The sequence below is a fragment of the Oncorhynchus tshawytscha genome, linkage group LG10 (genome assembly GCF_018296145.1).
Source record: "Oncorhynchus tshawytscha isolate Ot180627B linkage group LG10, Otsh_v2.0, whole genome shotgun sequence".
Classification (NCBI taxonomy): Eukaryota; Metazoa; Chordata; class Actinopteri; order Salmoniformes; family Salmonidae; genus Oncorhynchus; species Oncorhynchus tshawytscha.
The window spans coordinates 53319370-53332065 of record NC_056438.1 but is presented as its reverse complement, the minus strand read 5'-3'; the positions used below and the strand labels follow the sequence as shown (position 1 = coordinate 53332065).

At 42.5% G+C, this 12696-nt stretch overlaps 1 protein-coding gene across 3 annotated transcripts in view; it reads right to left on the bottom strand.

Annotated features, from left to right (window-relative positions):
* Positions 1–12696, bottom strand: part of LOC112259593 (receptor-type tyrosine-protein phosphatase N2-like) — a 141711-nt gene that overhangs the window by 16598 nt on the left and 112417 nt on the right. For all 3 annotated transcript variants that reach the window (XM_042328748.1, XM_042328749.1, XM_042328750.1), the window contains exons 15-16: positions 9998–10210; positions 4030–4215 (exon numbers count right to left, since the gene is read on the bottom strand). In XM_042328748.1, coding sequence (XP_042184682.1) covers positions 4030–4215; positions 9998–10210 — 399 coding nt within the window. The remainder of the gene's footprint in view (positions 1–4029; positions 4216–9997; positions 10211–12696) is intronic.

Here is a 12696-nt window from a genome sequence, read left to right as displayed (position 1 = left end):
GTGGCATTTGATTCCTATATATATGTGTGTGTGTGTGTGTGTGTGTGTGTGTGTGTGTGTGTGTGTGTGTGTCTTTATGAGAGGAGAAGTGAGCTCATAACCCAAACTCCTCCCATTTATTCATGGTGTCTACATGGTCCTGGTAAGAGGACAGGAATAGTTTCCTCTAAATGACAAGCCATTCAGCCAAGACCATTACCTCTCCTGCTCTATTCATAATTAAGTCAGGAGCACTGACTTTGATTAACTGCCGCTAATGAGATTGTCAAAGCTAAATGTGAAACATAGAATGTTTCAGCACTGGGGCCATCAGGGTAGACAAGCTATTGTTCCTCTCTGTTGGAAGAGGACAGTTGGGCTGAGATGATTGCTGGACATCACTGATGATCCAGGGTCCAAATACAAAGTATCTAACACTCACTGTGAATATCTCTATAACACAAAACAAAAGAGCATCCTAAAAGGACTCCTAGCCTACGCCCCAAATGGCGCACTATTCCCTACGTAGTACACTACTACCATACTACCCATAGGGATCTAGTCAAAACAAAAGTAGTGCACTATATAAGGAATAGGGTGCCATTTGGGACAGCCCTAATGCCGTTCTATTAATAACATAAGATTACAATGGGGAGAACATCATCTAGATTCATGGTGAGTACTTAGAGAGGCTTAATGGACTTTCTCCTAACAGGATATATTGGGTATTTGTTGAAATAGAATCTGTCCTGGACAGATATCTTATCTGTGTCCCAAATAGCGCACCTTATGGTGTTAGGGAATAGGGTGCCATTTGGGACTCACCCTTGGCTGGATCCTTCTCACTATGATTCAGAAAGCGAAGTGCCTTAATGCAGCGTACAGGGATGATCAGCACTAGGTTCACCACACACACACACAAACACAAACACACACACACACACACCACACACACCAATGCTACTTTAATCCCTGCCCACGCTATCCCAATATGTCCCGGCCTCCATATCATATCATATCAATACATATTACACTATGTGCTGACACACCGAACACAGTCTGCGATACAGGCTCAATATTTTAGCAGGCCATGAATCCATGACCCTTCCTTGATTTAGCCCCTTATCGAATAGCACCTTCATCCTGCACTGTTTCCCTACCCGGATAACCTCACCCCCTCCACCTTTACCCCTCCATCCCCTACCACTCCACCAGCCCTCCCAGGCATCAGACAGCCACACTCTCCTCTGCGTTAATGCCAGAGTAATGGGGTTTTGTACTGTGTAAAAGGATTATTGCAATCCAATCAGGAGGTGCTGAGATCACCATGTGTCAGGCAAACACTGGCTAATCCCTTTACTGCTGGGTTTACAGCTGCCAAAAGGTGCTCAATAAAATCAGAATGAAATAACGCTCGATGAGGAGCTAGTGCTCAGCTCAGGGCCGTCGGTGACGTCGTGGCAGGGCTAGAGCCTCGTAATGAACGAGACTAGAGCACCTGGGTGAAAGAAGGACAGGTGCACATAGGAGCTGCTTGGTTTTACACCGACTGGATGTGTCACAAGTGGCACCGTATGGCCATCAAAAGGAGTGCACTACGTAGGGACGAGGGTGCCGTTTGGGACGCAAGCACGGAGGTGACAGGAAAGGGACGGGAACAACTGTGTACAACTGCAGCATCACAAACTACGGTGAGGAAGCTGCAGCATCACAAACTACGGTGAGGAAGCTGCAGCATCACATGCCGCTAACAACACTATTATAATAAGGCCACTTTCCTTCATACTGGCTTAAGCTCATTTGGGATGCGTCCCAAACAGCACCCTATTTCCTATACCGTACACTACTTTCGAACAGGGGCCCATCAAAAGGAGTGCATGACAATGGGAATGGGATGCCATTTGGGACACAGCCATGGAATAGCGGGTATCATGGAAGATTAAGACCTTTTACTCCTGAACACATGGTGCTTTCCAGCATGAACGCTCCCTGTCCTGCATTAAAGTGATTCAACAGCATATTTCTTCATATTTGGAACGCACATTGTGCCTGCAAAATGGTGGTGTAAATCAACACTCCAAATTACACCACACCCACACACCCTCACATAACATACTCAGCTATCTTCTAAATAACTTCCCACTCGGCAGCTTCGCAAATCCCTAATCTCTATAGACTCCACGAGGTATAATCTAGAACAATTACTGGGCCAGCAACAAAAGACAAGATAATGTGCTTTATATATAGAGTATGTTCATCTGCTTAAGACACAGCCAAATCTCTGTATGAAGTCAGATTCTGAACGAGTACCATGGGACAAAGTAATGCATTAACATAGATAAGATGGTGCAAGGCAATTCTCTAATACAAATCAGTCGGGTATCATGATAGAGTGGGATTTGAAGCATTACAGGCAATTAATTTGGGGTGAATAAACCTAGAAAGCAATCAGTTTTTTTTTCTGAACCCCAGAATATGAATCACTCTACAACGTACTGTAGCGCAAGTGTGAAGCTTGGACTGCTGGTACTGACGACATGTTTGTCTCTCTGCACTGCCTGTGATAACTCAATATGAGCCCTCCTCAGATGGTTGTTCAGGTCTGACTGGTCATATAATATGACAGAGGAAACTACTCAGAAGATTCACTGTGGCTAGATTAACAGTCACTTTTCAGAAAGAGCCCAGAACATAGGAAAAGAACAGAAGAGGGAAACATCAACACCACTCAATCAAAAAGTTGGCATTATTTTACTGGCAGATGGATCACAGTAACAGTTGTTGTTGTTGAGGGTGGGAGAAATAGGATGGAAGAGAGGAGAGAGAGAGGGGAGAGATGAAAGAGGATAGAAGAGAAGAGAGAGAGAGGGGAGAGATGAAAGAGGATAGAAGAGAAGAGAGAGAGAGGAGAGATGAAAGAGGATAGAAGAGAGGGGGAGATAAAAGAGGATAGATGAGGAGAGAGATATGAGGAGAGAGATATGAGAAGAGAGATATGAGAAGAGAGAGATGAGGAGAGAAATAAGAGAGGAGAGAGACAAGAGGAGAGAAAAATGAGAGAGATGAAGAGAGAAGAGATGAGGAGAGGAGAGAGAGGAGAGAGATGATGAGAGAGAGATGAGAAGAGAGAGAAGAGAGGAGATTCATGGCAGAAGAAGAAAGAGGAGTAGGAGCGTGCCCCTGGACCTCCCACAGTCTCATGCAGATTGTGATGAAGCAGGGCATTTAGAATGATGGAGGGGGTGGGGCACAGCCCGGGGTGGGAGGGCGGGAAGCGTGGCTCACGCCTCATGGGTCATTTCCTTTCACTTCCCTGGCCTGGCTCCAATATATACCAACCAACCATAGCCAGCCTCAGTCTCATGAACAGTGAACAGTCTCTCTCCAACGACGGCCTCGTGGCTTACTTCATTCTCATATTTCAACTGCCATACGTAGGAGGAAGGGACAAACAATTTGGCCAATCTGTAGAAACTGGGCTCATTTGAGTAGCAGCACACATTACTATCTGTTGCCAGGGAGCTGTCCAATGGACTGAAGCTCACAGAGCTTTCTCTCACCTTACACTGCTGCTCCATTCAGAGGGCCGACCGGTGTGTGTGTGTGTGTGCGTGTCTGTGTGTCTCACATATTCCTGGTGTAAATCTCAGGGGCAATTAAGAGCTTCATGCCTATTGAACACATCCCAGGGCCCTTCTATCACATATTGTGAGGAGCGTGTAATGCATGTAGATAGAGCTATGTGAAGAACAGATATACACTGCAATTACAATGGTAGACAGAGTTATTCACAATCAATGAACATTTGAATATGTGGGAAGAGAAGATGTGGAAGAAGCATGCTCATAGAAATGCGGATGTAATGAGAGAGAGAGAGAGAGAGAGAGAGAGAGATGGAAAAAGAAGGACAGATGGAGAGAGGTAGAGAGAGAGAGAGAGAGAGAGAGAGAGAGATATGGAAAAAGAAAGACAGATGGAGAGAGGTAGAGAGAGAGAGACACACACAGGCAGACAGTGATAGGGTGAGTCAGTAGCGGTACGGATGTTTACCAGGATCATGTGACCAGTGGAGATGTCCATGTTAGAGTGGACGGGTTCCTCAGACCAGGAAGAGGTGGAGCTTCGTGCCGAGGGGCTGACGATGGGCCCCCCGTCGCTGAACTGGGGCGCCACACTGTGCATCGGCTCTGGACACTCCGCCGGCGGCTTGACCGACATCCGCTGACGACACAGTTCCTAGGAAGGGAGGAGGGACACAAGCACAGTTACAAAGTTAACTGACAAATATGCTACTCTGTTCTTTTGAAATACAGGTTTTTCATATGCTAACGTTTCTTAAGACCTGCCATTACAAAACAATGGATTTTCTTTTGGTTTCTGATGGTATACACTAAATTGTTTACTATTAGGCTTTCAAATGTAGACATTCCAAAGGCTGCTTCTTGAATGAGGTTCTCGTGTTACTGACCATCTCCAAGGAAACGGCAGCCGTCACTAAAGTTATGTCCCTGTTGTACACTACCTCGGTGGGCACATTCACAACCAATGGGGGTTTGACGGCTGTATTATAATGTTTGATACTGCGTACGTTAACATTTACAGATTGCATACTATCAGCGTCAACGACATACCAAAGGCTTACTATACAAAAGGCCTTCTGTGGTATAATTGGAGTATTTCTGTATTCCAGCGTGGGTTCAACCTGCTCTTTCAGTAATACTGAAGTATTATTCGAGAAATATTTAAGAAATACTGAAACAGTTATAACGTTTACTCCATGAGTTGAAATGATCATTTTTCTCAGTCACGGCCGAATGTCTGTCGGGGAGCAGCGATCTAATGCAGCTGGGGATGTAGCCAGAGGACGTCGAGCTGCACATGCTCCAGTCATTAGGAGAGCGATAACAATGATTAACACTGGCTGTGAGTGACATCACAAGCAATTTCATTACAGTTGATATCTTATCTCACTATTTATCCTTATCCTCCCTGTGACATTGATCCACTGGCTGTCCAAGCCATAACCATGGCAATTAGGTCTGTCTTTGTTTTACCAGCACCCACTCCCTCAGTACCATTCACTGGAACGAGTATATGGTGTGCTACCACTCAGCTTCAGTTTAAGTACATATAATATCATTATAGAAAAAGATACAAAACAAATACAGGAATCACATTATAGAAAAATACAGGAATCACATTATAGAGAAATACAGGAATCACATTATAGAAAAATACAGGAATCACATTATAGAGAAATACAGGAATCACATTATAGAGAAATACAGGAATCACATTATAGAGAAATACAGGAATCACATTATAGAGAAATACAGGAATCACATTATAGAGAAATACAGGAATCACATTATAGAGAAATACAGGAATCACATTATAGAGAAATACAGGAATCACATTATAGAGAAATACAGGAATCACATTATAGAGAAATACAGGAATCACATTATAGAGAAATACAGGAATCACATTATAGAGAAATACAGGAATCACATTATAGAGAAATACAGGAATCACATTATAGAGAAATACAGGAATCACATTATAGAGAAATACAGGAATCACATTATAGAAAAATACAGGAATCACATTATAGAGAAATACAGGAATCACATTATAGAGAAATACAGGAATCACATTATAGAGAAATACAGGAATCACATTATAGAGAAATACAGGAATCACATTATAGAGAAATACAGGAATCACATTATAGAGAAATACAGGAATCACATTATAGAGAAATACAGGAATCACATTATAGAGAAATACAGGAATCCAGCCCGTCATATTTCCAATCTATTAACATGCTATAAGTCGAGTGGCTTATAACCACTCAATTCTACAAAATCTGTCAGTCTGCCTGCCTGTCTTTCCCAGCAGCCACCAGGTAAGAACTGCCTCTCCTCTCCCCCATCCCTCTGCTACAGCTCCATTCCAGACAGCCAGACAGCCGCACCATTACCGCAGGCTGTAACATTCACATTCCAACAACTCTACAGGGTGGACTTGGTGGTTACCACCATCAGTCCTAATTAAAAAGGCCCCATATGAAAATGGCCTCCCCTGAGATATTCAATTAGCTGCCTGCTAAAAACCCAAATGAAACAGACGAGGAGGAAAAAGAAAACCGTTCCACCAAGGTCAGGTTTAAATGAAATAAGACCTATTTACAGCTTTAGTATGGCACTGCCCAGGCCAAGGAGAAATGAACAGCGCTGTGTCCCAAATAGCACCATATTCCCTCTATAGTGTATTACCTTGTTTTTTTTCAGAGCCTTGTCAAAAGTAGTGCACTATGTAGGTCAGAGTCTGGACAAAAGTAGTGCCCTATGTAGGGAATAGGGTGCCATTTGGGATGCTCCCCTGGTGTCAGTCTGTTGTACTGTATATGGTTGATGTCCATGTTATATTGCAGAATATGGAGAAATTCTCAAAACAAAAACCCTGGATTGATAGATAAATCTGTTTTCTGACGTGTGAGCCTGAGACAGACATTGGAACAGTTGTCAGATGTTACATTATTCATTCCTTCAACTGATGTTTGAAAACAAGCTCTGAATGTGTTATCTAATATTTCTCAAAATCTGGAATTGAACACAGATTTTTTTGTTCAAGTTTACCTTGTAAAAATCGATTAGATGATGGAAATGTATTCCAATGCATTTGGTTCAGATGATACAGAACGCACTAGCTATCTCACAAAATAAAGTCTGGCCTGACATAAAATAATATCATTATCTTCTATCATTTGATTTCAAATACACAGACAGAAAGACACAAGAGCCCTATGAGTCACTAAATAGGGAATAGGGTGCCATTTGGGAAGCAACCATATACCATCCTGGGCAGTGGAAGTATCTGTGAAGAGTGGCCAGTGTAGGCGAGCTTCTGATCTCGGTAAACCCAGTCTTGTGTAAATGTTCAGAAGCTCGATTTAAGTTCTGGGTCCATACGTGTTAAGAGAAGAGATAGAACGAGGATCGGAACCAGAACAAAGTGCCCCACCCTCTCTCTTTGCAAGTCTTTGGGCCAAATGTCCCCTCCCCATCTGAAATTCGAAAGATGCTAACACCTGCGAAGGCGTGATTCTTCCAAATAACCAGTGCTGAAAATCCCAAGCCTCGGAACTAAAGCTGCTCGTGATCTCACGCATCCCTTTGTACCATGACAGATCTATGGTACCATTTATGTTGACGTAGTCTGTCACTGAGAGACTAGCGAGCCTCCAACACCAGTCCATGGTCGCATCTCAAATGGAAACCCATTCCCTGTATAGTGTACTACACTGTAAAGGCATGAATGGCATGATCCAAAATGACGCTTCGGTTCGACCAACCTATGCTATTCAACTTGTCTGAAATAAAATAACTCATTTGACCGATCAATGTGATTTTTTTCTATTGAATAAAAGCTTCTTAATTGCTTTCAACACCTTATGCGCATTGCATAGACGGGTGGGTTGTTTAGCAACAAAACCGATGCGTGTGCAACTTTGCCGGCAAAACAGACAAGGTTGTAAACTATATTTAGTCACCAAATGTTTATTGAAAACATTTTTAAAAAAAATACACAATACATCAATACAGTTGTTGATTAGCTAGCTAGGGAATTGTATATATTAGCATAGCTGTGACATAAGTCACCTCCAAACAAGACATGGCATCAAGAACAATACAACAATACAATACAACTAACTGAAACCAACCTACGATTCCCCACACAGCAGCTATCTGACTGTTCAGAATCAGAAAAACACACAGCCTTCTGCCTCTGCAATGCGCGCACATCATTTTTGTGATGTTGTCAGGCAAACCGTCGTCTATAGCGGTGTGGGAAATGTAGCGGTGGCAGCCTCTTAAAATATTTGGAGGCGTGGCTTATTGGGACAGTGGATACAAAATCACCTGTTAGATTTCCAATATTGGGGCCAATATATCTAAAAGTGTTATGCACAGAATGTGCTTGGGGTCATTATGTCGTGATTTTTAACCAACCTAATTTCATGATTTACAAGGATTTGGTTTCGTTGCTTTAGAAATGTGGGAATTCAAAAGTGAAAAATCTACTTGGAACAAGATTAAACAATGGGTTGCATTTACATTAAATATTAGTTTGTATTTATGTTATTTATTAGGCTTTGCCCATGTGCTAAAACAAACACTCAATATGGTGGAGAGAGAGAGAGAGAGAGAGAGAGAGAGAGAGAGTGTAAATATACATAATATGACCTATGTAATGTCTTTATTGTTGTATGTATGTGTAATGTTTACTGTTAATTTTTATTGTTTATTTCACTTTTGTATATTATTAACCTCACTTGCTTTGGCAATGTTAACACATGTTTCCCATGCCAATACAGCCCCTTGAATTGAATTGAGAGAGATGCGGAAGGCCAGAGAGGGATAACATCAACCTCAGTAGACTGTTCAGCAGGCAGTTCCCGTGTTTCTCTTGGAAATCCAGGGGACTGGAGACTGGCTGACAGACAGGCATCATCCACAATATAGGGACAGCAGGCAGCCTGTCAATCAAGCGTTTCTCTTTCAGTGTCAACCAGTTGAACATCATATTTTCATATCACAGGACAATATGGCTGACAACTTAGAGACGCTGAGACCTAAGGCATAGAGATTTCTGTGATATATATATATATGTGTGTGTGTGTGACCATGGCCTCAGAGGCTCAGACAGACGCACCCAGGGCCTGGGTCATTAGCATGCAGTGAGGTTGTGAGAATGTAAGTGTGACTCAGTGATGTGTGTGTGTAATACGGTCGTCAAACTGCCCGCTGCTACCCTTCTGGTTTAATTGCATGTAGCTTTAAAGAGTCCCCTGCTCCCTTGTGCTCAGCCAGCGCACGCACGCACGCACACACGCACACACACACACACACGCACACACACACACACACAGGCGTACATTCAATTCAGTCAAGGGAATCCTTCTATATATCCTTAGGATGGATGCTACACAGCTACTATGAGAGTGTAACATAGCAGCAAAGGGATAACAACAAAGCATTGTATTGTAATTTCATGTGTAGTATGTTAGTGAAATTACTTAATATCAAAATATACAATATTGGCATTGGTTTAAGTTGCATGGCCAAGGTGTTAAATGCCTTAGGAAAAGCTACTGACTCGTAATCAAAGTCTGTAAAGCCCCATTAAACATCAATTAAGCGGAAATGTGCAGGAGCCCAGCAGTAAGTGGATTATGAAAAATATTTAAGACTAATAAAACTATCCAGCCACCTTGTTGGTCAATATGAAATACATCCAAATATGTCACAGTCAAATAGAATATATTTGAAAGTAGAAAGAAACATTAAAGTTGAATACGCTAAGCTAGTATTATTTATACGTATTAGAATGACTTGAGGACAGCACCTAAAGTGCTGTTAAATGTAAGTACCAAAGAGAAGGGCTGTGGCCCTGCTCATTCTAAAATGAATGCTCACAGGACCACTCATTTAAACAGATCAGGGAGAATGGTCAGTGGCAGAAATTTCTATCTAATTCTTTGCTTAAAAAGGCACTTAATAATGGATTCTATAAATTGAATTTCACAACTGGACTTTCAGGCCGTAGGATAATTACACCTGTTAGAGAGGGGAATTGAAATGACTACCAGCACAGACAGACAATGCCACCCGCAAACCTGTTGGGTTCATATCGTTTTCCATTTTCCAAATTCCCAAACGCTCAAAAAGGAATGGAAGAAATGCAAAATGCATACTACTCTACAAATGAAAAAGTAAATTACACCACAAACCACAAGTAGATAAACAGGTGTAACACAGGAAGTTGGTGGCACCTTAATTGGGGAGGATGGTCTCGTGGTAATGGCTGGAGCAGAATAGTTGCAATGGTATCAAATACCATGTGTTTGATGCCATTTCATTTGCTCGGTTCCAGCCATTAATATGAGCCGTCCTCCCCTCACCAGCCTCCTGTGAAGTATACACAACATAACGTCTGATATATATTCTTCTACCTGATAGGTGGACGTAGCATCGCTGCCTGTGTCTGTTCCCAGGCTGGTGAGTTTCTCCTTGAGCTTGAGGTGAGTGTGGTGTCGGAGGCAGTAGACCACGATGGAGGCCAGCAGCACAGCCACGATGCAAAGGATAGACACCACTGTCAGGATCAGGAACTTGGCGGACTCGGCTGCGCTGTACTTGGTGGGAATCTGGCTGATCTGGCTTCTCTGTAGGAGAGAGTGAGGGAAAGAGAGAGGGAGAGAGAGATGGAGTGAGGGAGGGAGGGAGGAGTGAGAGAGGGTGGGGGGGAGAGGGAGATGGAGAAAGAGAGGGAGAGGAAGGGAGGAGAGAGAGGTGGGGGCGGGGGGAGAATTACACATGATATAATGGTGACGTTGTGTTTTCAGACTTCACACATTTTCCTGATCCATTAGAGAAAATAAGCCAGTGATCTACAATTGTACATGTTTTGGTGGGACATATTACAGTATGCATATAGTTGCAGATAAAATATCTGATCATCAAGTGTTTTTGCTCCATCATGTGTCCAATAGTGCACGGAACACATCAACTCCCCAAAGTGTAGATTATTAAGGAATATATTGAATAAAATAACAAATATTTAGAATGTATTAACCCAACCACTGTTAGCTTCACCTGACACAGTAGTTTTCCTGCTGTATTTTCCTATGACATCATTACAAACAGAAGGACATTTGACTAGTAGCCAATGACTTGTCGAGTACCTACAACCTGTCAAGCATTTAATCACTGCCAAATACGTATCTAAAGCAAACTTTAGGATTCATTTAGCCTACTTCATCTTACACAGTACATTGCTAGGAAGAAATCCCACTATAGACAGAGTGCTCAATTCAAACACCATATAAACCTATACCCAAGTAGGCTACATAGGGAAAAAGCACTACATGCAATAAAACATATAAAGAAGGGAAATTCATTATGTTGTTCATTAAAAGCAGACCATCTTACTGCTACATGGAGTTCATTTCAGAGGCCAGTGATCTGGGATAATGGTTGTGTTCCATTCTACCCGGGGTATGTCCCAAATGGCACCCTGTTCCCTTTATGGTGCACTACTTCTGTGACCAGGGCCCATAGGGAATAGGGTGCCATTTGGGACACAGGCCCCGGCCACGGTGAATCAACAATAGCCTGATAATTCTCTCTCATTAGAGACAGCATAAATGATGTTAGCAACAATACGGAGCAGGGGGGACGAGTGAAGAGACGGGATTGCAATTTGCAGCTCTCAACTACCAGATCAACAATTCCCCCCTTTTTTTTTACAGAATGATCAAAAATAAATAGTGAAAAAAGCTTGGCTTGACTCTGCTGCTTGCTTCAAGACAGGAATAATTAGCAAACCATTTTTTTTCTTATTATTTTTTACATCCTCTTTGTAGTGTTACAAAAAAATGCATTTACAACCCCCCTCTCTCACACCATTATGAATGCCTGACTAGGCTATTCATGATCTTGTTCTAATAGTCATTTTATGCTATGTATTCAGCCTGCCACATTCTATTTTCTACCTTGTCTTACATTGCAGAAAAGCAAGGCCCTCATTTAAAGTTCAGGCTCATTTTATCTCTGCATCATAAAGACCTAGCAAGAAAATATTGGTGGAACGTGTGTCAGTCGGTGGCAGGCCAGGGGTTGTAGGGATTAGGGCCGGACCAGTCTGCATCCCAATTAATGGAAATGTGTGTTTAAAAAAAGGCTGTGGCGGCATCCCAAATCACACCCTATTCCCTATAAGCTCTACTTTTGACCAGGGCTTTGGTCAAAGTGGTGCACTGTATAGGGAATAGGGTGTGATTTGGGACACAGATTGTGAGATGGGCCCTGCTTGGGCCTGCCTGCCTGTCACAGACGTGTAAGCCCCTAGGAGGTGGAAGGTTGGAAGGGGTGGCCACTGAATGCTGCACAAGGATTGTTCTGGAATGCCTTGTGTTGTGAGGCTGTGAGACAGGGTACCCCGCCACTACAGTGAACGGTATAGATCTATTCCCTCTGATTTCATTCATAGCTGGCTGTATTCAGCACCTTAAAAGAACGGATGCAGAAAGCTCTACAAAGGGAGACAACAGTTTCCCAATGCTTTGTGGGGTCCAATTTGCCTGGGAGCATTAAGCTCTACTGTAAAGCCTGGTTGCATGGTAATGTGATTGTGTTCAAAGGAAACAATGGGAAACTCTCCGCTCTATCAGTCTCACCGAGGCCCTCAGTGCTCGGATGAAAAATAGCATTTCTCAGTCTAAAAAATATGATATTATTTTCTAAAGATTCATTTCTAAAAGATTCTAAGCATTGTGTTTCCACTGACCCTCTCTCAGTCTCAGAGAGAGAAAAAAATACCGTAACACTCTGATGCATCTTGCAGAAAAATATGACTAAATAAACTGGGCAGAATGTTTATTGTAGCCACTCACTAATAATACATTTGAACTGCATGACACACTTGCTTTGATTCCAGTAATCTTTTGCAAAATATATTTTTCCACGGACCCCCACCCCCGCCACCCTCCCCAAAAAAGATTATAATAATTTCATTATTTTGTCAAATTAAATTTCATAGAGAAGGATCAATGGCATCTTGCTTGGATAGTAATAGCCATACTTAGTTTCCAAACTGTAACTGTTCAGTCTTCCCTCACTGGACAGATGCTTATGCTGCCCTCTCTATTGA